We start from the raw sequence: 27,638 nt of genomic DNA on the forward strand, positions 1-27,638 counted from the left end.
ACACTGCTGCGTGACGTGACCTGCCCCACTAGCCGCAGCGTTGGGCCGAGTCTGCGAGCTGGTTAGCGCTCGAGTCGTGCAGGCATTCGTTTCCTCACATTTGAAATAAAACGCATTTCTACTTATTACCTAAGAAATATAACAAAAGTATACTTCTAAAACAATTGAGAGATAATGAGTAGTCCAGTGAATGCATATTTTCCTTGAACACAATTATATTGTGCACTGACTGGCGTAGTAGAGTAGTTTGTTGCACGCGACAGGCCGGCCAATGACATCACTTGCAAGAGCAGGAACAGTGCATGTTGTATGCACTGGCCGCTAGCGAGCAGACTGCACTCAGCTGACCTTGAAGTGACGTCGAGAGAACCAGTCTGCGTCGTTGCCAACCTGACACCGCTCATTCTTCTTCACACGGCACATTGCAGCTGCTGGCGTTTCATCTTGTTTGCCAGTCAAACATTGTTCAAACAACTATAATTTAATTTAAAATGTATTACGCAATATAAATTGCACGTTCTGAAAGAATTTAATGACACTCAGAAATATTTTTCAAAATAATTATACAAACAATAACTTCATTTTAACGTTTGTTATTAGTTTTATAACTTTAATTTATTTTCTAATTTTCAATGTATGTGAGTTGCAAAATATTAGTGTACGTACAAGACAACAGCACGCGAGCTTAAATATTTTAACAAGCTAAATTGCAAGTAAAGTAAAATTCAAGACAGCTGGAAAACTGTGACTTTTAGAAAGTCACTGTTTTTTTTGTATAATTTGTTTTGCCGAAAAGAATAGAAGGCATTTTGTGATTGACGTCACTTTCTGCACATGACCCGAATGAAGAGCTGGAAAATTACGCAATAAGAAGCAAAAAAAAAAAAAAAGAGGATAAGAAACTCAATAAATTGTTCCATTGAATTAAGAAATAATTATTCTTGCTTTAAAAATCTGAATATCGATATGTGACCAACGCTATGCTTAGGAAATCACTTAAGTATATGTACTGTGTTCGTCTAAACAAATACAACTAAGCATACGCTATAATTATCATTTTTGGTGTAATTGATGACAGAAAAAAAATCCCTAGAATTATCTTTTCACAAAAGTAGTGTACAAATTGGGATCCTGCGCCATGCTTCAATGGTTGGATCCAGAGGACCCGACCGCCATCTTTAATTGTGACGTCACGTCGGCCATCTTGGACCCACAATTCCTCAAAAATGACTGAAAATGTCTAAAACAAAATCCTATTTCGAGGGAAAAATTTCCCGTTATATTCCTCGAAAATACATAAATTCGGAATTCGAAAAACCTCAAAAGACTTTTGCCTTAGAAAGATATAAAATTCCCCAAAGAGGTTTAAATTTGCCAACGACAAGTCGTTCTAAGTCTGTCGGCCATCTTGGATGACCTTGACCATAAAATTAAAATTCTATAATTTTTATCAAAAAATTTCAAAAAAATTAAAAACATATGTATAAAAATTGGCTTACTTCAATTGTTTAGTTGCTTAATCGATTTCGGTCCTTGGTTAGATTCCCGGCGAGAGTAAACATGTTATTTATTGATAATGTGTTAAAAAATTCTTAATAAAATGTTTTTACGTCAAACCCTCGTTCTTAAATTTTGACCTAACCGCTGCAATTATCGTTACGTTCGCCATATTGAAAAACCGTAATTTTTAAGCTAGAAATTCGGGCAAAATTCCAAAGTTAAAAAAAAAATCACTAATTAAAATAATGATTGACGCGATAGATTTCCGTCATTGGTTTGATTCTCGGCTAGTAATAAATATAATTAAGCTTAAAAAAAATTCAATTCCTTTTACCGTTACCTTTTGTGGAGTTTATTAATCATTCACTCTACGAAAAACAACACTATTCCGACGAATGAAATAAGTTGTCGCGCTGCCTAACAAGGAAGTCTGGTTTTGTCCGATGCATGAAATACATTCCAACAAGTGCATGTACAATGCTATACTTATAGACCAAGTGTTTTCGTACCACGAGACCATAATGGACAATGTCAGACGTATAGTCCAGACATTTCCGAACTTCAAGACCTTCTTCGTCGATAACTAATATAACTTATTTCAAGCAGTTAAGACAATAACTGCAATACCTAAAGTATCGATAAAATAAATTACAAGCATTTAGATCAACGGAACATGTTTTACGCTTGCTAAAGGACCAAGAATCCCTGAAAAATGTTTTATCAAGAACAAGAGGGTTTTAAACAGTTAATATTCAGAGCTACTACAGATTTGATTACGCACATTTAAAGACAACACACTGTGACCGTGTATGGTCACGAGACGTTAAGAATATACTGGACATTACAGTAAAAACACACTGTTCACACAGTACCCACACTGGACACACAGTACACATGCAGTACATACATTGGACGCACAGTACACACAATACACACACTGAACACACACAGCTAACGAAAAAGAAGCACAATTGGAAGCCCAATCATAAAAAGGAAGCACAATTGGAAGCACAATCAACAAAAAGGAAGCACAATCGGAAGCACATTCGACAAAGAGGAAGCACAATCAACAAAATGAAAGCACAGTTAGAAGCTCAATCAACAAAAAGGAAGCACAATTGCATGCACAATCAAGGAAAAGAATACGTTCTCAGCAGTAAGATACGATAATACAGGCTTGACTATGTACATTTAACGAAATGGAAGTACATTTTTCACGAACACTCAACTCAGTAGGATGCGATCGCCAATTTTACAATAGGATTAAATTACTCCATCAGAAATTGGCTCCAAGAGTCTTTGGTTCCAAAAGTCATTGGATCTAACAGTCATTGACTTCAACAGTCTTTTGGCTCCAAAAGTCTTTTTGGCTTCAAAACGTCTTAGGCGTAGCTGCTATTTGGCTACTAGAATAGGAGGCTACGAAGCTGCGGTCAAATAATCACAAAAAATTTGAAGAAAAAATAAATTCCCGATTTCGCGGGAAAAATTCCCGTTTTGAGAGAAAATGTCCCGTTTTAGTCCTTAAAAATGCCAACTGCTTCGAAATTCCTAAAAACTGCTTAAATTCCTTATCTACAGCTTTCGATAAGCCGTTTCTGGGAATTAGGATACCATAACCGCCATAATGGATTATGGTCACCATTGCAATTTCTGTTACGGCCTAAGTTCCACAAAAACCAGCCTCCAGTAAGCAGTTATGACCGTATCTTGAAAAATCATAATAATTAACCTAGAAACTCGGGAAAAATTCCAAAAACCATCAAAAAATCACTCATTAATATAGTGATTGAATCGATGTATTCCTGTCCACGGTTCGATCTTTGGTCAATGCAAAAAATATCAGTTCAGTTAAAAGCATATTAATTTAATAAAAATATACCACAAAAGTGTCAGATTCGAGAAATAAAACACCGCAAGTGCTTTTACAGATATAAAATACTGTTACGATTTACCGCGGGTTCGTAAAGGATAGCCCAATTAAAGGTTTTTATCACACACGCAGTTTTATTTATTGCCACTACTTATGTCACTTACAAATAACCTAAAATGGCAAATAATCAATTGCACTTAAAAATGTTGCTTCCCCAGTCACTCGTTTTCACACACCGCACACCTCGCTGGGCCACACTTCTGGCGCAACTCTCGCCGCAGCACCCCTCGTGGGTCTCCGCCGCGGGACCCCGTCGCCGCACTCCGCCGCCGCCGACGCACATCCCCTTCGCCGAGGATCCGCTCGACTCCTCGCTCGCAACTTCGCTCGGGACTCCGCCGCGCCCGCGACACTATTGCCCGGAAACTCCGCCGCGGAAAAACTCCCGCCTGAACTCTCTCTACTTACTCTACTGACTCACTCGAGGCCGGCGTCCTCGGGCATATATATAGGCCCCGGCGCAATTCCAGAACTCACGAGAGCGTCCGGGGCCAGTCGCGTCAATCCGCACCGACACGACGGTAGAAATATCTCGAAACACGTGTCGGCGGCTCGCGTAACTCCCAGCTGTTCGGTGTCAGTTACGTGTCAAAGGCAGGGCGCCGCGCGGGGAGTGGGGGGAAGGAGGGGGGGGGGGGGAAAGCTACAATCCTTGTTATCTTCCAGACGCGCGCGGCGCATATCATATTGCGGCCGTCGCCAGCCAGCTCTGTACCTGCACGTGTCCTGGCTAATGTCACGTTCGTAACAATACAAACAAGTAAATTAGTATCGTTTCTCGATTTCTACAGTCTCCTTAGAAGGCGAAGCGAGTCCTTTGCATGCCTTGACATATGTTTTCGAGTCAGTTATGTATAACAGTTATTTAACCAGGTATGTCTATTCAGTAGCCAGGCACGTAATCGACGACCATGTGCATTCAGTTTGTGGCCGACATGCCCAGTTATCAGCTAGACACACCCAGTCAGCAACAAGGCTCGACCAGTTGGCGGCCAGGCGTGTATTTGACGTTCAGACAGGTCCAGTAGGTGACATACGTGTCCAGTCGATAGCCAGGAATGTCTATTCAGCGTCCAGGTAACAACGAGCATTAGGTGGCAAGTCATATCTAGTTGGTAGCCAATCGCATCCAGTAGGTGGTCAAACACACATCCAATCAACAGTCAAGAGGTTTTTTTTTCTTTCGCAGATACTCGACGAGCATTTTTAACAGTTCATTTACAAAATCATACACATAGGCCAAGTGTCTATGAACCAAGAGGTTTCATTCACCGATATGCGACCATCATTTTAAACAGTTCATGTTCAATGTCCCGACAATACACCAGCCGTCTCCGAACCATGAAGCCAATCATGTCGAGAGTACAGACTTAACGATCATCAATAAAAAAGGAAGCACAATCGGAAGCACAATCAAAGAAAAGAAAGCACATTTGGAAGCACAATCAACGAAAAGGAAGCACAAACGGAAGCACATTAAACGAAAAGGATGTTACCTAGTCGTTGGAAATTAGAATGGCAACAAGAGCTTAAGGAAACACAGAGCAATGTATAACACATATTTAGTACGGCATGTACAGAGATTTATTCACACATTATACAAACACATATAATCCTCATACATTAATATAAATTTTCTTATTATGTTGGCTGTTACACATTACTGCTACAATTCATGTTCCAGCGATTACCAACAAAACACCTGAAATAAATTTATACAAAATTACGTACCATTCACTACTTTTTAAACATTTTCTCATAACCACACGAATTATTCCTCAATAAATAATTCTAACTGGACCCTTTTCTTTTAGTTATAATTACAAATTCTTTTTTAATACAAAATACTTAAACCTTCACTTACAGATCAAAATTAGACATTGTTTTAACAGTACCAGAGACTTAGGAACGAGATATTTCTAACACAATTTAAATTTCAACACTTCTCCCCAAATAAAATTGGCTAAAATCTTCAGTGTCGTTTAAGTGATAGCGGCGAGTGTTTTTTTTTATTTCCGTTGATCCTTGACCTGATCACCCCAGTCGGACCGGAAACATCGACGGAGCGAATTTCTTTATTCTACCTCTGCCGCCGTGCTGATTCCCTGATACTTGCACATTTTCGCCGGCTCTTAATTCACACTATTTGGTAATAAAACGAACACTATACTAGTGCAGAGAATTGGAGACAAATCACCTAACATGCTGTTGCTTGAAATTATTTTAAAACAGTTTTTCATTAAAAATTTACCTCCTTGTTTATGTTCATAGGTAGTCTTAAACGCCACGACTGATAGTCCCGCTAATGCCACTGCACTACGCCCTTAACGTTTTAATCAAGTAGTAGCACCTTTTATTTTCACCGTATTAATAGAACGAGAAAATATATATTTTTTTTAAAGTATTGCTGAGCAGAACTCTGTTATGCTCCTAGTCGCAAACCACTTCATGACCCTCGGCGGAATTTTCTATGTTCCCCTTGGTCATTTTACTTCAAAGTCCGGCACATACTTTTTACTTCCGAAGTCCCGTGCCAACTTGCAAATTGTTACTGGGCTACCACTGAATTATTACCAAGTCCGTAACTGACTTGTATAATTTGCGGCCTCTCTTACCGCCCTTTTCGGCATCCGTGCGCAGCTTGAAGACCTCAGCGGGCAGCCTTTCGGCGTCGATGATCGAAGGTGCGGGTCGTGGTCACCGCATTATTCACGCAGCCGGTTGAGAGAAGACTCTGTGGAACTCGTGCTAGCAGCCTGCTTATATACTCGCTGCGCTCCATACTAAAACAGCGAGGAATATTCTGGACATCCTGAATCGGAAACGCGGCTCGGAAACTTCCGACCACGTCCACGTGCTCCGATCAAAGGCGATTCGGCACGAGTGGACCCGAGGATCTGCTATCCCACGCGCATCAATTGAAATTCGCGCGCCGAGTCCGTGCAGTGTATGGCGGGTGGTATCCCACTAGCCCACAGGGGCGAGTTTCCTCGTTACGCAGTACCAACCTGCGTAACAAGGAAGCACAATCGGAAGCACATATGGACGAAAATTCTACGTGGGGTGATACGATCTTATCACATGAACACGATCTCGACAATATACGATAGGCTCCAACTGAACCATTTGCTCCAAAAGCTACAATGCTCAAAAACTCGAATGTTCAAATTGCTCTAATTGGCCAATAGCTCCAAGTGCTCCAAAGCTCAATTTGCTCCAAGAGCTCCAATGCGGCAATTTGCTCCATTAGGACAACTCCATGTGCTCCAAAGCCAAATGCTCCAATTGCTCCAATTGGTCCAAGTGCTCCAATTGCTCCAATTGCTCCAAATGCTCCAACTGCTCCATCTACATTCAGCTCCAACAGATTTCATTTACATTTTTTGATCGAACCTGGCCAGAAGCATATTCGAAAAAAGGAAGCACAATCAAGAAAAGGAAGCACATTTTGAATGTAAATTCAACAAAAAAAGGAAGCACATTTAATTAAAAGGATGTACATTTTTACAAACATTCAACTCTGTAGGATGCCATCACCAATTTTATGTTAGGATATAATGCCTACAAAATTCATGATCTCTAACAGTCATTGGCTCCATCAGTCATTTGGATCTAATCGTTATTGGCACCAAATGTCATTATCTTAAACAGTTATTGGCTCCATCAGTCATTTGGATCCAACCGTTATTGGCACCAAATGTCATTGGCTCCAACGGTCAATGGCTCCAACAGTCATTGACTCCAACAGTTTTGGCTCCATCAGTCAATGATGTCAAAAGTATTTAGCTCCTAAATGTCTTAGACCTAGCTGTTATTTATCTACAAGACTAAATGGCCTCAAATGGCTACGAGGCTGTAAGTCTACAAGGCTACGAGACTATATAGCTACAAGTCTACGAGGCTACAATTTTATGAGGCTACATGTCTCTTAACTGTCTTTGGATCCATTCAGCGGCGAGAGTTAATTTATCTCATGCAAAATAACTTGTTGCATGTAGTACCGATTCTTGTCAACATATGTCGTCCCGTGTTGTGTTAAGGTAAAAATATTGATTTCTTTTATGTGGGATGCGGAATGCTCACTAACGATCACAAGAGAATGATGGTTTCACTAGACACCAAGGAGAAGGAAGTTCGTCCTTCACGATAATGCTTCTCAGCTGTCTTAAAGCATATTATTTGAATGATAAATGATTGTATTTTGTTTGAATTCCACCTGATAAAAATATTTTTAGTGTTAATTTGGTAGCAGAAATTCACATTTTAAATGTTACTCAAAATAAAATTACGTGACACTTAGTAAAAGATTTTTCATGCAGAGTTCGATATTTTAGAAATAACCAGAAGCACGTGGAGAAATCACAGGAATAACCAGAAGCACTCGGAGAAAAAAATTAATATATTGTCAGGAATAACCAGGAGCACACGGAGAAAACAATTGAACGTTTTCCTTAATATAAGTCAATCACAGAAAAAAATAAAAGTAATAAAAAATAAAAAAAATTAATGAAAAATTACAAAAACAGATTCTGTCAGCTTGTGAACTCCTCCGTTTTTGAGCAAGGATAGAGTTCTAGAACAAGCCAGATTTTTTTTGTAATGTTTCATTAATATTCTTATTTTTTATTATTCTAATTACTACCATTATTATTCCTGTCTTTCCATAGACAGTTTCTTAATAATTCAATTGAATATATTTAGTAGTGAAACTCATTCAAGATAAAATGCTTCCGCTTATGTCAAATGCAAAAGCAAGACTCTCTGTTCCAAACGAAAATCTTTGGCCGTCGTCTTTAATTTTATGCTGATAAATTCCTAACATAACAACGCTCATAGAGCAATACATTAAAATACCAAGAATTATCATTTTACAAAGACAAAATACCTTACATCCTATGGTTGTACTTAAATAAAAAATATAAATTTATAATTTCTTTATGTCGATATTTCTCCACAATAGTTTTATCCAACTGCCACCAAGGTGTCAGTTCTAGTTAAAGTTATACATAGTTTTATAGACTTGCTGCCAAGGTGCAACCAGATTGGCTCTCATAACTATTGTCACCACTTATATACTAATGCACTGAGTTTTAGCCACCTGCTGCAAGTTGCTGCTGGACAGGCGAGCATAGCTACTGTCACAGCCGAAGAAATATCCTACAAATACTTTCACATACCTGCTGCCAATATGCTACTGGCCAGGCTAGCTCAACTACTTGCACTACCTATATACAAGTTTTTTTTTATCTTTGCACATGATTTTTAGCTTTTTTGTTTTTAAGTGTGTGAAATATGCGTTAGGTATTTCGGCGATTTGTTAGTATTTCGCAAGAAACTCACGAACTGTGATACTCCGGGCCTGCCCCTACGGTCCCGTGCATGCAGCCCGCCAGACACGCGTGTAGTCAGGGACGCCGCTGCTGCAGGCGCGAGCGGTGTGTTCAGGGGAGGGTCAGCTCTGCGACCTCACGGGGCTCTGTAGCCCACACTGTGTTTGTCTTGTCGTAATGCCACATATATTCAAGTAGAACCTGGGTTGCTTCCCAAAGAAATAGAGACGTTAAGAAACTTGCGTACATTTAATATGAGAGATTCATATACCTTATAGTGTTACGATACAAAGAACTACTTTAAATCATAAATTTTGTTGAAAAAGTAATACATTTGCTTTTGATATTCTATAATTAACACTACACTAAAAAATTCTTTTTTTGTTTGTCTATTTTGTGCGTGCGAGTTAGGGTTTATTTAAGTTTAGACACGTGACTGCACTCGAGGTAGGTGTGCGTGTTGCTCTGGCGGACGGGGAGAGGTCCCCGACCCTGGACACGTGGGGGCTCGTGGGGGCTCCCGGCCAGGCCGCCACGTGCCGCCGCGGCCCTGGCGCGACCTGCCCCAACACGGGCGACACGTGGCCTCGGCTCGGCTCCGCTCGGCCCTGCTCGGCTCGGCTCGGCGCCGCTCGACGCCACGTGCCGCCCTGCTCAGGGCAGTGTCCGCTGGGGCGCAACTCGCCGCGAGTGGCGCGGGCCTCATTCAGTCGCAGCCGAGTCTCCTGTGTGGACGGATGTCATCCTCGCAGCTGGGTACAGCCTGCCTCTCGTCTCTTTCTTGCTTCCGTTCCGTTCTCTTTTATTTGGTTCTCGCTCAGCGAACGAAATGGAGGATATTTGGGAGAAAACTCAAAAGGAGTGGATTAAGAATATTTTGTTGGCGTATAAGCCCAATACCATGCCTGGTAAGAGCACTTAAGTAATATGTACAAATTTTATTTAAATATTGGCAACTGAGTTTCCACGATTGATATTAATTTTTTTTATCATTCTTTGAAAATCGTTTGCCAGTGTTCTGAGATAATAAAAACCAGTATATTCGTCACTAACGCTTAAACAAACGCAAATATGCTCTGTTCGCAAGTTAATTTATTTTATGTTTATGTGTGTTTTGTTGACGATCCTGTTTTTGTTATGTTTCTGTTGACATTTTTGTTCCGTGGGGCAGGTGTGGCCACTTGCATGAGGCATATCCGCGAGTAGCAGGTAACCCTCCAGCTACCAGCTGAATGCTGGTACAACTCTACTCGATAAAACATGTGTTTGTGTATGGTGTGAGTGTGTTGAGAAAGTTGGTGCGCGCTCTAAGTCCTACAGCCCTGCGGTGCTAGCTCTGTTAACAAGATGTGTGGTCGCTGTCTCTGTTTAGTAGTCGTTCACGTCTGCATATAGTTATTAATATGTTATAACATTGTTTCGTAACTGACGATTTCTATTTTATAGTTTTAAAGCGATGCGTGCAGAAACTTAGGTGAGCGTCCTATGGGAATCATGACACTTGTCGGGATGAAAAAGGTTCTATAGGTTACTTCTCACGCGTGTTTACTACTGTCGTGCTGAGTTCATCATTTTAGTTTTGTTTTGCGTGATGCTGTAAGAAATTAACAGACAGAAAAATTTATAATATTTCTGTTTTAGCTTTCGTACTATTAATTATTGCCAAACCTGCGACTATTATAACTATATTTTCTATAATAAAAATTTTACGGAGTAGTACCTGTGAAGATAGTTTGTTTTAAAAACAGTGGCAAATTTGGTAATGAGCATCACGCAGAAACTTCAATGTAAGAGATTACAACCAATTTACTGGTTTTTCAACTAAGGATGCGCCTCAAATAACAAAATTATTCTCGTTCTGGATAAATAAATTATTCTGAATTCTGAACTCAAATTTCCTTTATAAATAAGGTATAATTAAAGAAGCAAGCATTGTGTTATATATGTAAAATCAAAATATTTTCCTTTTTAAAATATTGCAATTACAGCAGATATTACTGTTCCTAGGTGTACTACACGAGACCGTAAAATTCGTACACGTAAAAAATCCAAAGTTTACGAAAATCCAAAATTAAATTTTAACAATGTATTTCGTAATATAAGAAAAATTTATTTCACATTTAAACAATACGAATTAATTAAATAATTTGTACGTTAGTTATTAATGTCGTACATTTAAAATATCGTTTCAAAAACTATCAATCCCCATAAGTTATAATGTTACAAATAGCAAACATTTTTCTTTTATTAATCATCATTTTCAAAAAATTATTAAAAGTAATTAATATCACAAAAAATGTGGTGCGACACTACTAATAAGTAAGACGATCTAAACCGATATGAAATAATGAGGGTCAAGCGTACATGCAGAGTTACCATGAAAGCTGGAGTTGTAGGCAGTTGGAAATACAATATTCCACCACGATTTAACATCGCTACTTTAAAACGCCGTCAGAAGTTGAATTTAAAAAAAAAAAATGTTAACCACGTCTTACATCAACAATGCAACACCCAGTCCTGTAGAAGCCGTAGGAAGTTTCAAGTAGCAACATCGACAACGTCTCCACGTCACTACTGCTATTTGTAGACATGTTAACTTCTTAGTCAGTTGTATGTAGCATCGTCCACCTCGTCTTCATGTCGCTGCTGCTACCATTCGTGTTAGCGCGGTAGTCAGTTGCTAGTAACGTAAAAAACTACTCCACCACGCCACTGCTAAGATTAGTGCTGTTAGTGACTATTAGTTGTATGTAGGAATGTCACACCCGTCTCTACAGCATCATTTCTTCCATTGGTGCTATTAGGGCAGTAGGCAGTTCCTAGTAGCAACGTCTACCAAGTTTCCATTCGTCACTGGCAACATTTGTGCTGTTAGCGCCTTAGCCAGTTACATTTAGAATGTCAACCCCGTCTCTATGTCTCTACTACTACCATTAGTGCTGTCAGTGCCTTAGGCAGTTCCATGTAGCAACTTACACCCCGTCTCCACAACACTTATTATACCATTAGTGTTTTTGTGAATTAGGCAGGTGATGTCGCAAATTTCACCCCGTCTCCATGTCGTCACCTCTACTATTATAGCTATTAAGGCGGTAGTCAGTTGCAGATATCACATTAGTGCTGTTAGCACCTTAAGCATATGCATTATCAATGTACACCCACTATTTAAATCGCCATTTCTTCCATTAGTGCTATTAGCGCCTTAGGCAATTATATTTAGCAAAATCAACCACGTCTCCACGTTGCCACTGCTACCATTAATGCTGTTAGCGACAAAGGTAGTTCCATCTAGCAACGTCCACCACGAATCTGCATTGCCACAATGCTACCATGTCTGATATTAACACCTTAGGCATTTGCATGTATCAACATACACGCTGGCTCCATTTCGCTACTGCTACCATTAGTTCTGAAGCGACTCGGGCAAGTGCGTGTATCAACGTCCACCACGACTTCACAATGCCAATGCTCCCATTAGTGCTGTTAGTACATAAGTAGTTTTTTGTAGCAAACGTTTATCCCGTCACCACATAGCCACTACTACCATTAGTGATGTTTGTGCCTTAGGCAGTTGTATGTAGCAACGTCCACCCCGTCTACACTTCGCTTCTGCTACCATTAGTGCTGTAAGCTCCCTAGGAAGTTACATGTATCAACGTCCATAAAGTCTTGAAGTCGCTACTGCTACCATAAATGCTTTAAGCGTCTAAGGCAATTAAACTAGCAATGCCCACCATGTCTCCACGTTACCACTGCTAAAATTAGTACAATTAATGCTATAGGCAGTATCATGTACCACCATTCACTAAGTCTTCACAACGCCACTGCTACAATTAGTGATATTAACGCAGTTGGATATAGCAACGTCCACCCCATCTCCATGACTCTACTGTTTACGTTAGTGCTATTATCACTCTAGGCAATTGCATTTAGCAACGTCCACCACGTCTCCACGATGCCACTGCTACCTTTAGGGCTGTAGCGCGTTAGACCGGTTGATGTAGCAACAGTCACTCCATGTCAAGTAAGCCACTGCTTTCGTGCAATGCAGTTGCTAGTAGCAACGTCTACTACGTTTTCACATCACCATTGCTACCATTTATACTGTTAGTAACATAGGCAGTTGTCTGTAGAAACTTCCACCCCATCTTCACGCCGCTCCTGCTACCATTAATGCTGAAGCTAGTTAAGTCGTTTTATGTAGCAACGTCCACTCATTTTCCACGGCGCTACCGCTACCATTAGTGCTGCTTTCGCGGAACGCAGTTGCTAGTAGCATATCTGCCATGTCTGCCAACATAAGTGCTGTTAGTTAATTAGACAGTTGCATTTAACAACGTCTACCTCGTCTTAACATTGCTGCTGCTACGATTAGAGATTATAGCTCCTTAAGAATTTGCATTTAGCGAAGTCCACCACGTCACCACGACAATACTGCTACAGTTAGTGCTGATAGCGCCTCATGATGCTGCATGTAGTAGCGTACACCCAGTGTTCACGTATCACTGCTATCATTCTTAGTGTATCCAGTGCCTTGGGCAGTAGCATATAGCAATGTACAACTAGTCTCCACGTTGCCTCTGCTACCATTAGTACTATTTGCGCCCTCGAAATGTGCATATAATGTCTACCCCGTCACCAAGTTGCCACTGCTACCATTAGTGCTATTAGCGTGGTAGGCAGTTGATACTAGCAACGTCTATTACGTTACTACCTCGACACTGCTACCATTATTGCTATTAGCACCCTAGGCAAAGGCATGAAATAACGTCCACCAAGTCACAACGTCGCCACTACTACCGTTAGCGCTGTTAGCTCCCATGTCAGTTGCATGTAGCTACGTCCACCAAGTCATGACGTCGCCACTACTACCGTTAGCGCTGTTAGCTCCCATGTCAGTTGCATGTAGCTACGTCCACCAAGTCATGACGTCGCCACTACTACCGTTAGCGCTGTTAGCTCCCATGTCAGTTGCATGTAGCTACGTCCACCAAGTCATGACGTCGCCACTACTACCGTTAGCGCTGTTAGCTCCCATGTCAGTTGCATGTAGCTACGTCCACCAAGTCACAACGTCGCCACTACTACCGTTAGCGCTGTTAGCTCCCATGTCAGTTGCATGTAGCTACGTCCACCAAGACACAACGTCGCCACTACTACCGTTAGCGCTGTTAGCTCCCATGTCAGTTGCATGTAGCTACGTCCACCAAGTCACAACGTCGCCACTACTACCGTTAGCGCTGTTAGCTCCCATGTCAGTTGCATGTAGCTACGTCCACCAAGTCACAACGTCGCCACTACTACCGTTAGCGCTGTTAGCTCCCATGTCAGTTGCATGTAGCTACGTCCACCAAGTCACAACGTCGCCACTACTACCGTTAGCGCTGTTAGCTCCCATGTCAGTTGCATGTAGCTACGTCCACCAAGTCATGACGTCGCCACTACTACCGTTAGCGCTGTTAGCTCCCATGTCAGTTGCATGTAGCTACGTCCACCAAGTCATGACGTCGCCACTACTACCGTTAGCGCTGTTAGCTCCCATGTCAGTTGCATGTAGCTACGTCCACCAAGTCATGACGTCGCCACTACTACCGTTAGCGCTGTTAGCTCCCATGTCAGTTGCATGTAGCTACGTCCACCAAGTCATGACGTCGCCACTACTACCGTTAGCGCTGTTAGCTCCCATGTCAGTTGCATGTAGCTACGTCCACCAAGTCATGACGTCGCCACTACTACCGTTAGCGCTGTTAGCTCCCATGTCAGTTGCATGTAGCTACGTCCACCAAGTCATGACGTCGCCACTACTACCGTTAGCGCTGTTAGCTCCCATGTCAGTTGCATGTAGCTACGTCCACCAAGTCACAACGTCGCCACTACTACCGTTAGCGCTGTTAGCTCCCATGTCAGTTGCATGTAGCTACGTCCACCAAGTCACAACGTCGCCACTACTACCGTTAGCGCTGTTAGCTCCCATGTCAGTTGCATGTAGCTACGTCCACCAAGTCACAACGTCGCCACTACTACCGTTAGCGCTGTTAGCTCCCCTGTCAGTTGCATGTAGCTACGTCCACCAAGTCACAACGTCGCCACTACTACCGTTAGCGCTGTTAGCTCCCATGTCAGTTGCATGTAGCTACGTCCACCAAGTCATGACGTCGCCACTACTACCGTTAGCGCTGTTAGCTCCCATGTCAGTTGCATGTAGCTACGTCCACCAAGTCATGACGTCGCCACTACTACCGTTAGCGCTGTTAGCTCCCATGTCAGTTGCATGTAGCTACGTCCACCAAGTCATGACGTCGCCACTACTACCGTTGGCGCTGTTAGCTCCCATGTCAGTTGCATGTAGCTACGTCCACCAAGTCACAACGTCGCCACTACTACCGTTAGCGCTGTTAGCTCCCATGTCAGTTGCATGTAGCTACGTCCACCAAGTCATGACGTCGCCACTACTACCGTTAGCGCTGTTAGCTCCCATGTCAGTTGCATGTAGCTACGTCCACCAAGTCATGACGTCGCCACTACTACCGTTAGCGCTGTTAGCTCCCATGTCAGTTGCATGTAGCTACGTCCACCAAGTCATGACGTCGCCACTACTACCGTTAGCGCTGTTAGCTCCCATGTCAGTTGCATGTAGCTACGTCCACCAAGTCACAACGTCGCCACTACTACCGTTAGCGCTGTTAGCTCCCATGTCAGTTGCATGTAGCTACGTCCACCAAGTCACAACGTCGCCACTACTACCGTTAGCGCTGTTAGCTCCCATGTCAGTTGCATGTAGCTACGTCCACCAAGTCACAACGTCGCCACTACTACCGTTAGCGCTGTTAGCTCCCATGTCAGTTGCATGTAGCTACGTCCACCAAGTCACAACGTCGCCACTACTACCGTTAGCGCTGTTAGCTCCCATGTCAGTTGCATGTAGCTACGTCCACCAAGTCACAACGTCGCCACTACTACCGTTAGCGCTGTTAGCTCCCATGTCAGTTGCATGTAGCTACGTCCACCAAGTTACAACGTCGCCACTACTACCGTTAGCGCTGTTAGCTCCCATGTCAGTTGCATGTAGCTACGTCCACCAAGTCATGACGTCGCCACTACTACCGTTAGCGCTGTTAGCTCCCATGTCAGTTGCATGTAGCTACGTCCACCAAGTCATGACGTCGCCACTACTACCGTTAGCGCTGTTAGCTCCCATGTCAGTTGCATTTAGCTACGTCCACCAAGTCATGACGTCGCCACTACTACCGTTAGCGCTGTTAGCTCCCATGTCAGTTGCATGTAGCTACGTCCACCAAGTCACAACGTCGCCACTACTACCGTTAGCGCTGTTAGCTCCCATGTCAGTTGCATGTAGCTACGTCCACCAAGTCACAACGTCGCCACTACTACCGTTAGCGCTGTTAGCTCCCATGTCAGTTGCATGTAGCTACGTCCACCAAGTCACAACGTCGCCACTACTACCGTTAGCGCTGTTAGCTCCCATGTCAGTTGCATGTAGCTACGTCCACCAAGTCATGACGTCGCCACTACTACCGTTGGCGCTGTTAGCTCCCATGTCAGTTGCATGTAGCTACGTCCACCAAGTCATGACGTCGCCACTACTACCGTTGGCGCTGTTAGCTCCCATGTCAGTTGCATGTAGCTACGTCCACCAAGTCACAACGTCGCCACTACTACCGTTAGCGCTGTTAGCTCCCATGTCAGTTGCATGTAGCTACGTCCACCAAGTTACAACGTCGCCACTACTACCGTTAGCGCTGTTAGCTCCCATGTCAGTTGCATGTAGCTACGTCCACCAAGTCATGACGTCGCCACTACTACCGTTAGCGCTGTTAGCTCCCATGTCAGTTGCATGTAGCTACGTCCACCAAGTCATGACGTCGCCACTACTACCGTTAGCGCTGTTAGCTCCCATGTCAGTTGCATTTAGCTACGTCCACCAAGTCATGACGTCGCCACTACTACCGTTAGCGCTGTTAGCTCCCATGTCAGTTGCATGTAGCTACGTCCACCAAGTCACAACGTCGCCACTACTACCGTTAGCGCTGTTAGCTCCCATGTCAGTTGCATGTAGCTACGTCCACCAAGTCACAACGTCGCCACTACTACCGTTAGCGCTGTTAGCTCCCATGTCAGTTGCATGTAGCTACGTCCACCAAGTCACAACGTCGCCACTACTACCGTTAGCGCTGTTAGCTCCCATGTCAGTTGCATGTAGCTACGTCCACCAAGTCATGACGTCGCCACTACTACCGTTGGCGCTGTTAGCTCCCATGTCAGTTGCATGTAGCTACGTCCACCAAGTCATGACGTCGCCACTACTACCGTTGGCGCTGTTAGCTCCCATGTCAGTTGCATGTAGCTACGTCCACCAAGTCACAACGTCGCCACTACTACCGTTAGCGCTGTTAGCTCCCATGTCAGTTGCATGTAGCTACGTCCACCAAGTCATGACGTCGCCACTACTACCGTTAGCGCTGTTAGCTCCCATGTCAGTTGCATGTAGCTACGTCCACCAAGTCATGACGTCGCCACTACTACCGTTGGCGCTGTTAGCTCCCATGTCAGTTGCATGTAGCTACGTCCACCAAGTCATGACGTCGCCACTACTACCGTTGGCGCTGTTAGCTCCCATGTCAGTTGCATGTAGCTACGTCCACCAAGTCACAACGTCGCCACTACTACCGTTAGCGCTGTTAGCTCCCATGTCAGTTGCATGTAGCTACTTCCACCAAGTCACAACGTCGCCACTACTACCGTTAGCGCTGTTATTTCCCATGTCAGTTGCATGTAGCTACGTCCACCAAGTCACAACGTCGCCACTACTACCGTTAGCGCTGTTAGCTCCCATGTCAGTTGCATGTAGCTACGTCCACCAAGTCACAACGTCGCCACTACTACCGTTAGCGCTGTTAGCTCCCATGTCAGTTGCATGTAGCTACGTCCACCAAGTCACAACGTCGCCACTACTACCGTTAGCGCTGTTAGCTCCCATGTCAGTTGCATGTAGCTACGTCCACCAAGTTACAACGTCGCCACTACTACCGTTAGCGCTGTTAGCTCCCATGTCAGTTGCATGTAGCTACGTCCACCAAGTCATGACGTCGCCACTACTACCGTTAGCGCTTTTAGCTCCCATGTCAGTTGCATGTAGCTACGTCCACCAAGTCACAACGTCGCCACTACTACCGTTAGCGCTGTTAGCTCCCATGTCAGTTGCATGTAGCTACGTCCACCAAGTCATGACGTCGCAAATGCTAAAATTAGTGCTGTTTGCGCCTTAGGCAGTTGGAAATAGCAGCGTCCACTGCGACAAACATCGCCACTGCTATTATTAATGCAGTTACGTCTTAGGTAGTTGCATAAAACATCGTCCACACAGTTTACATGTTGTCAATGCAACAATTAATGCTAGCGCACTAGGAAGTTGCATGTAGCAACGTTCACCACGTCACCACTTCTATACTGCTAGCATTAGTGCTGTTAGCGGCATAGGCAGTTGCATGTACCAAGGTCCACCCCGTTTCTATGTATGTACTGTTATCTTTAGTGTTGTTAGCGAAGTAGGCAGTTTCATGTAACAAAGTCCTCCACGTTGCCACTATTACCATTCGTCTTATTAGCTCACTAGGCAGTTACATGTAGCAACGTCCGCCACATTCCCACTTCCGTACTGATACCATTTAGTTATGTTGCATGTACCAATGTCTACCACATCTCCACTGTTACCATTAGTGCTATTAGCTCACAGGGCAGTTGCATGTGACAAAGTCTACCCTTTATACACGGGGCCACAGCTACCATTAGTACTGTTAGCGCCTTAGGCAGTTAAATTTAGCAACGTCCACCAAGTCACCACTTAACCACAGCTATCACTAGGGCTGTAAGTGCTGTAAGCAGTTAAATGTTGCAAGGTCATCCCGTCTCCATGTCGTCACTCATACCATGCAAATTGTTAGCGCGGTAGGTAGTTGGAAGTTCAAACGTCTACCCCTACTTTACGTCGCCACCGCTACCATTTTGATGTTATCGCCGTAGGCAGTTGCAAGTAGCAACGACTACCACGTCTCAACGTTACCAATAAAGCTAAGAGCGCCGTATGTTTATGCATATCGAAACGTCCCCCTCGACTTTCCGTCGCCACTGCTACCATTAGTCCTGTTAGCGCCGTAGGCAGATGTATGTAGAACGTCCACCCCTGTTCCACGACGCTTATAATACCATTACTGCTGTTAGCGCTGTAGGCAGTTGAATTTAGAATCGCCCTCCTCTTTCTTCATGGCGCCACTCTTACTATTACTGCTGTTAGCGCCGTAGGTAGTTATATGTAGCAACGTCTACTCCACGGCGCTACTGCTACCATTAATGCTGTTAGAGCCGTAGGAAATTGCGTGTAGCAACATCGCCATTTCTACCATTAGTGCTAGCAGCCATAGGCAGTTTCAATTAGTAACATCTACCAAGTTTCCTAATTACCACTGCTACTCCCAATACTATATGCGACATAGGGATTTGTGTGTAGCAACCCCATTACATATCATTTTTGTTAATTCTACTCCCAGTGCTGTATGAGTCGTACGCAGTTTTATTTTGCAAAGTCCTCCACATTTCTACATCACCACAGCTATAGCCATTGCTTTTGGCGCCGTAATTAGTTTAAAACAGCAACGCCCTCCACGTCTATACATCGCCACTGCTACACCCATTGCTAAAGGTGCCGTATGCAGCATTAAATAGCAAAGACCACAACTTTTTCAATTTTTCCATTGATCTACTTTGTGTTGTAGCCGCCGAGACAATGCATGTAACAACGTCCATTACGTCTCCACATCACCACTGCTTCAACCAGTGCTGTAGGCACTGTAGGCAGTTGCATGTAGCAACATCCACTACGTCTATACATCGCCACTCCTACACGTATTGCCGTAGGTGCCGTAGGCATTTGAAATTAGCAACGTTCATCACGTCTTCTCATCGCTACTGATACACGTAGGCTTTTGCAAGTAGCAAATTCCACTACGTCTTTACTTTGTCACTTCTATACGTATTGCTGTAGGTGCTATACGCATTTGCTAGTAGCAGCGTTCAACAAGTTTACAAATATCTACTGCTACTCCCAGTTATATTTTCGTCGTAGAGTATTGTAAAAAAGCGAAGTTTAAAACTACATCACATCCCTACTACTGCGCCCAGTGCTGTTGGCACCATGAACTGTTGCTAGTTTGGAAACTTCCACCACATATTCACATCGCCACTGTTATACACATTGCAGTAGGCACCATTGGCGGTTAAATGTAGCAACGTCCACTACGTCTCCACATCGCTTCTGCTACTCCCAGAGTCTTAGGCGCGTATGCAGTTACAAGCAGCAACGATTCACGTTTCCAAATTGCCACTGCTACGTCTATTACGTCACATTCTACTGCTACACTCAGTGCTGTATATGTCGTAGGCAGTTGCAAGTATAATTTTAAATTACGTCTTCACATCATCACTGCTACCACCAGTTCTGTAGGTGATTTAGGCATTTTCAACCAGCAACACATCTGTACTTAGTCACTGCTACACACAGTGCTGAAGTTGCCATAGGTTGTTCAAGTAGCTGTTAGCCTTCTCTTAACTAGTGTCTGTAGGGTTGGATCCTAATAGCATACTTTCTTATTGCACATTTTGTGTATAATGTCATAGAGAGTGTTATGAATTACAAATTTACATATTTTATAGGTAATAGTTTATTTCTTGTTTATTCGAAAATATATATTTAATTTTATGACATGCTAGAACAGTGTTATGAATAGATCACTACTGATTTCTCTCTGGTTTCATACAATGACTCTGTGCCTGTGGAGATGAAATACCTTCGCCTTCTGTCTACTTCTACTCTAGTGACAAATGTATCTGTTAATAATAAACAATATCGCCCCCTCTTATTTAAACAACTAATGACTAATGTGTTCGTAGTTAATGTGCACTATCGCTCAACTCTCTCGCAGTGGGACTTGCAAGTTCTGTTATTTTGCGTTGGTTATATGTTACATGTACCTTTCGTGCAATGCACTGAAATGGTATTGTTTGACTCCTGTGAACTGATGATCCACCACAGACTTGTGACGGCGCGCGGCTGTGTTGCAGACAGCCTGTGGAGCCGCGTGTCCGAGATGGTCGGCTACTACAACTCGGAGGACCAGCGCCCTGCGGCCCGCGACGCCGAGGCGCCAGTGAAGCGCCTGGTGTGCAGCCCCGACCTGCCCGTCTTCTCGCTCACGCAGGCCTTCGAAGACGCCGCTGTGGTGGAGGCGGCCGACAAGCTGTACGCGTGCACCGTGTGCCGCAAGACGTTCGCGCAGAAGACCGCGTTCCAGAGCCACGTGCGCTCCCATGGCAAGGACAAGCCGGCGGCCGGCGAGGACCCCTACCGCTGCAACATCTGCGGCAAGACGTTCGCCGTGCCGGCCCGGCTGACGCGCCACTACCGCACGCACACGGGCGAGAAGCCCTACCAGTGCGAGTTCTGCTCCAAGTCGTTCAGCGTGAAGGAGAACCTGAGCGTGCACCGGCGCATCCACACCAAGGAGCGGCCTTACCGCTGCGACGTGTGCGAGCGCGCCTTCGAGCACAGCGGCAAGCTGCACCGCCACATGCGCATCCACACGGGCGAGCGACCGCACAAGTGCGCCATCTGCGCCAAGACCTTCATCCAGTCGGGCCAGCTCGTCATCCACATGCGCACCCACACGGGCGAGAAGCCGTACGTGTGCAAGGTGTGCTCCAAGGGCTTCACTTGCTCCAAGCAGCTCAAGGTGCACACTCGCACACACACCGGCGAGAAGCCGTACTCGTGCGATATCTGCGGCAAGAGCTTCGGCTACAACCACGTGCTCAAGCTGCACCAGGTGGCGCACTATGGCGAGAAGGTGTACAAGTGCACCATCTGCAACGACACGTTCACGTCCAAGAAGACCATGGAGGTGCACATCAAGAGCCACTCGGAGCCCGCGACGGGCCGCGGCGCGCAGGCGGCCGAGCTGTCGTGCGCCTCGTCGGCCAGCGACAAGGAGAACAAGGGCGACAGCGACTCCGAGCAGCGGCCGCTGCCCAGGTTCGGCGAGCTGGAGCAGCAGCAGCAGCTGGAGCAGCAGCAGCAGCAGCAGCAGCAGCAGCAGCAGCAGCAGGAGTGCCACTACCTGTACGGCGAGGCCTCGTGCTACCAGGCCCCCAGGCAGTCCTCGGGCGTGGACCCCGCGCTGCTGGCGGCGGCGGCGGTGGCGGCGGCCCGCGAGGCGGGCTACCCGCTGGAGGCGGAGGCCCACGAGGCCCACGCCCTGTCCGTGACGGAGCCGGCCGTGTGCCCGGTGCCGGAGTCCCTGGCGCCCATGCAGCCCGCGCCCGGCTACCAGCTGCCCTACCTGCGGGAGCACGCGCCCTACCTGCTGAGCCTGCCCGAGCCGCGCGGCGCCATGCTGACCCCGCCCAGCAGCCCCGCGCCCTCCGCCTCGCCCGACCCGCTGGACCTGGCGGCGCAGCGACACCCGCTCATCCTGCCGCCCCGCAAGCGCTCCAAGATGATCCTGGAGTCGCTGGAGTCGCTGGAGTCGGCGCAGCCGTCCGTGCGCTACAGCTCCGTCATCCACTACGCCACCAAGGCGTCGTAGCGGCCGCGCTCACATCACGCTGAATGTATCATCATTGTTAACAAGCAAGTTCCTTAACACTGAACGATATGTTCGTCTAGACTGTGTAAATAGACTGTTGAACGATATTCATACTTTATGTACAGTTAAAGTGACTCAGTTATTTTAAGTGCCATGCCACTCGTAGCAATTTGTGCACAAAAACATAGATCTGTAGTTTAAGAGGAATTAGACACTGTCATCTTGTATTTTTACATTAATTTTTGTCATTTCATTTTTGAGTGTACTATCGAAATTTCTGTCATGAGAAGACATAAATGTTATCTCCCAAGGGATTTATACCTCGCCACAGCCTTATATTAATTACGTTTGCAACCCCTGGGAGAAAATAACTTATTATTTTACGTAAACAACGTTGATTGTCGTAATTATGACACCCTTCTAAAAATGTCGACTTTGACGAATCACCCAAATTTAGAATCTATGTCTTGCCTAGACATAAAAAATTACCGAAGTTGTTATGCCAGGCTGTGGCTTATTATTTGTAAAGCCAAGATGGCGGTTAGAATAATTTTACATGTTTTTGTTAAAGTGACATACAAGGAATTGAAACCTTTTATTTGAAATTCAAATTTTGCTAATGCAAAACATCTGGAATCAAAATGGGTACATAATATCAGTTGCATTATTTTTTTTTTGTACGTTCTTTTTATGAAAACAGTTCTAAAATGTTTTATTGTATCAGCGAATGTGAAGTTATAATTTTTTCGTGTTAGATAAGCGTTCGCAATAATTTCAAATGAAGTCGTACAAGTTTTGTACCACTATATTCGTAGTTAAGTTTGTGTGCTTCCCTAAACTTGAAAGCAGCTTGCAATAATGTTTTACAGAGAGAAATTTATTCTATAAGCCTTTCCGTCTCTATAGTTGGGGAAAAAATATCAGTACTGGTAAAACTTATGACCAAAGTTAATTAAAAACATTTATTAACTTTCTATATGGTTACAACTATTTAAATAATACAAATCTTTTGATGACCCCCGAAATTCGGTTGTAAAATTAAATAGTTATTCAGTGCCTTGACTGGTTTTCGTAAAATCTACTGTCCCCATCGGGGCTCAACTTAAAGTAAGCTGGATGGATCTGAACCTTTCCTCAAAAAGTTGTGTAATGACTTACATGTTCAATTTGTCTTCGGGAACGAATAGATTCACCTGAGAAATAATTTTGTTGTCGGTCATTAATCTTTTGTATACACTTACGGCTGGATCTCACACTCCATTATTATTTAAGGGAAGGCTTTCTTGCGCCTATCATTGTTAATGATTACACCAAATATTCATTTAATCAAGTCAATTTTCTTAATTATTACACTTCACAGCTCTATAATGTTTAACATTTAACTGGTGACGAAATTTGCGACCAAACAAAAAATACTAAAGAACTATCACGATATATTTACAAAAACAACCCATGTATAATAGAAATGACAATAAAATAAAATTTACAACATGGTGTGTAAGATTGAGCCTTAAGTGCATTGAAGTTTATCTAAACATTTGGAATAAACGCATGAAAATAAAATAAACTCAAACACAGCCAGGTGGTGACCCATTACAGTTAACAACACACTAAGACATGTAAGTTTGTGTTTGAACACGAATCAAAAATTTAAAATAAGCTGGAAATAACTAAGTATCCTACTGAACACAGTAACATAGCAGGGACCCAACCATGATATTACAGAAAGTATTTTCCATTGATACCATGCTATGGCAGACAGCTGATTGCATTCCTGGGGAAACCACAGTTACAACTCGGGCTGTACTCCGTCCATTACATGTTCACATCTCTGACGGGAGATTGCGTTAGTGGTATTGCATTGCCAACACAACCCTGACTCACCGCGTCGCATTACGATCATATGCACACGCGGACGCACCTATAATATATAACTTAATTATTTTCCCAAGCACATTAAAAACAGTATTATTTATGTTATTTTAAAGATCAAAAAATAAACCGTATAATATGGTTTTAATTTATGTAAAGATACTAACCAATGACGTACAAAATTATTATTTTAATATTTTTGTACGATCATGTATGAGAAGTCACTTAATTAGCTGCTAGTGCTCTGTTATACTGCATTCAAGCTGATTTAAACACTTTAAACATTAACTTTTGAAAATAAATTTCTGCACTGTTATGACTTGGTTGGAGTGTGGTGTTTCTTCGCGCGGCGGCGAGAACCATAAGGTCGGCCGACATGAAGACTGGTCAGCTGTGACGTAATAACTACGGAAAGCAGTCCGCGGCAGTTGAGCAAAGATGAAATGAGCAGAGAGTCCCGTGGCTAGTCTTAGCTACTGTTCCGCTGTGTCACATACACATGTGGTGTAATGTTGTAGATGACAAGTTGTTTCACAACACTTCAGGGTGTAATAACACGTTCCTCAGTAAAAAAATATAAATAAATAAAATGTGAGCGAGTCTCTCAGTGTAACGTATAACCTCGCTAACGAGTAAATTAGTGTGGTCTCATGTTGCAGATACACTTGTAATACAAAACTCGGACACGAAATTTAACGTAGAATTCTTTAAAATAATACCAAGCGTGATAAATATATGCAAATTGTATTTTCAGCTACATTTATGGACGCGAATAACACGTAGTTTCCGCAGCTGCCGATAGAATTCGCTGCTGGAGCAGCTACGTCGACTATTGAATCATTTCATTAGCAGACATAAATTTTAAACTATATAGTGAAACGGCTCCGATAAAAGTGTAAAAGACTTGAAAAAGTACTAAACTCCGGCTTTGGATCAGGAATTATATTTAAATACTGCCCATCTTGTTAAAAGTCACTAATCAGTTAATACTATAAAGTTTCCCTTTGTCTTTGCGAATTTGATTCGCGCCATCCGCAACAGATGGCAGCATCGTGGTTGTTACATATTTCCGTTCCTTTAATTCCGCCGTATTCACGAAATTGCTCCCACCAAACGCCGTGTACCGAGATACCTAAGATGTTAGACATTAAAAAAAAAAAAAAAAAAAACTTGGCTTCAAGATGGGCAGCATGCCGAATTTTGCAGCAATTTCTTGCACGATCACCTCTGCATGTCGAGATAAATTAAACTACTCATTAATGCATGTCAATAGATAGAAAGATGCAGATATTTATGAAAATGTCTATGAAAACTTGATTTCGTTATTCTTAATGTTTCATCCACATACGTATTTAGTGAACACTCCAAAGAAGCTACAATTTCCTCTGTTATCTATGGTGGTCTGTGACTTATGCGTTCTGATCGCCGATCTTAAACTATATTCAGCGCCGCCATTATAAAAAAAACTTCCTTTCTCAAGCAAGAGTTGTGTTAAATCTTTCACGGCAATATCTTACCGCCCTTTTCCACACAACCATAAACATGCATACTTGTAGTTGATGCATCTACATTGCAGTTATCATTCTTTCCTCAAATGTGTAAAGCCTCTGGCCGTTCTTGCCATTTCCTACCAACACACAGAACACATCATTACTTGCTTTTATTGTATTACATTAGTATGTATTTCATTACCTTCATTTTTACCAAGGGGTGTATGTCTGGAAGGATATCATGTAGTTGCGTGTACCATGTGACGTTTACTCCATTGAGAAGCGCATTCCTGCATCGCCACACTCCAGTCAATTAAACTTAGTTAAAAGTATCTACCTCATTAGCTTTCTACATATTAGTCACTTTGTATTGTCATGTTGGTTAATACAGCAGAGCTTGAGAGAGAGGACATTTGAGGCGGGGTTGGTTATTTTTAAAAGATTTCAATGTTTTTTTGTTATCTTAAATATATGTGTATGGAATTTTTTTCATAATTTAAGTTATGTTGTGTATTTAAGACTCTGATATATCTTTTCTTAAATCGCTATGTACCATGCTTAGTGTGTGTAAATATATTTCGCCGGACTGTTGTAAACAAGGTTTTGTAATGCAATGCTTCTGGGCTAGCAGCAATTCACGTTCCCCTTGTTATACTATTCTGGCCCAAATAAATCCCACCTGTTCTGGCGGACTCGCGGGGTTACAGATCCAAGCACTGAGTTATGTCCCTGAAGAACACCTGGCTTACTGCTTGCGAGCTTCCGGCCGACCTAACCCAGACTAACAGTGAAGAAGTGGCTGTTGAAAATGTAGTGTGACGGCGGGTTATCGAACCCACGCCCTCTTGTGACCAAGCAAATGGCGCGCACCGCAGTGCTTCAACCCTGCTGGCCACTGGGCCTAGCTTGGATCTGCCCTCACTTGCCATTTCACAACTTTTTGGATTATCATTCACCTAGAACTTGTGTTTAATTGTACACAAGAATATTTGTTCTTATTATAATTTATATTACAGATACACTGTCACAGGAAGTGAACTAGCTTGTAGCAGCATGTGATAAACTTCATGCTTAGTATTGTTTATTTTTCCCAAGTAGACGTAGCCTCAGCTTTTTTATAACTCGAAGTGAAACTTCTACCCTTTTTCAAACCCGATATCTACATGAATATGCTAGTTATAGTGGTTCAAATCTTGTTTGCAGCAAGACTGCTGTTGTTATGCATGTGTCTCACTAAAAGACTGGATGTTTGAAGTAAATTGTTCGAAAATATTTTTTACAAATGAAATAATTTCTCAGCTCTCATTACCTTTGCAAACGATCATGACGAATCGCCTGCTATGCCGTCATTTTTTTTCTATATTCACAATGCGAACTCAACACTGCCTAGTGTAATTGTCTTATGGACGATTTTTTAATTGTCAAATGTGTATGTACGAATGTATTGTATATTATGACCAGAGACAGTGCACATTTTTTAAAATAAAATAATTTTTTTTTTCTGATGTGTCGCTCCTGTATTTCAACCTGTATACTTACGCAAAGGTAACAGCCACAACTTAGGTAATGTATTTCATCAAAACCAATAAATCAGTAATATCATTACTCTACAAAACATTTCTTATTTTCGCCCGAAATTAATTAGTGCTATTATTTTTTATTTTGGTTTTACGTGTAGTCGGAGAGGTCAGTATAGTAGGTCATTATAAGTCAGAAAAATTGGGAAAGGAAACGACCATGGCCTGTTGCAAGAAACCGTTTCAGAATTTTCCTAGAATGATTTCGGAAACCAGAAAAAAGCAAAATACGGATGCACTGGGATTCGAATCCATGCCCTCCAGTTTATGAGTATCATTTA

At 43.3% G+C, this 27,638-nt stretch overlaps 1 protein-coding gene across 1 annotated transcript in view; it reads left to right on the plus strand.

Annotated features, from left to right (window-relative positions):
• The window catches only part of LOC134530749 (Krueppel homolog 1-like), a 42,532-nt gene extending 15,137 nt beyond the window's left edge, over positions 1-27,395 (plus strand). The window contains exon 2 of the mRNA XM_063365879.1: positions 20,899-27,395. Within this exon, the coding sequence (XP_063221949.1) occupies positions 20,925-22,418 (1,494 nt within the window). The 5' untranslated portion in view covers positions 20,899-20,924 and the 3' untranslated portion in view covers positions 22,419-27,395. The remainder of the gene's footprint in view (positions 1-20,898) is intronic.
• The last annotated feature ends 243 nt before the right edge of the window (positions 27,396-27,638 follow it).

Source organism: Bacillus rossius, chromosome 1, assembly GCF_032445375.1.
Source record: "Bacillus rossius redtenbacheri isolate Brsri chromosome 1, Brsri_v3, whole genome shotgun sequence".
In the NCBI taxonomy this organism is placed as follows: Eukaryota; Metazoa; Arthropoda; class Insecta; order Phasmatodea; family Bacillidae; genus Bacillus; species Bacillus rossius.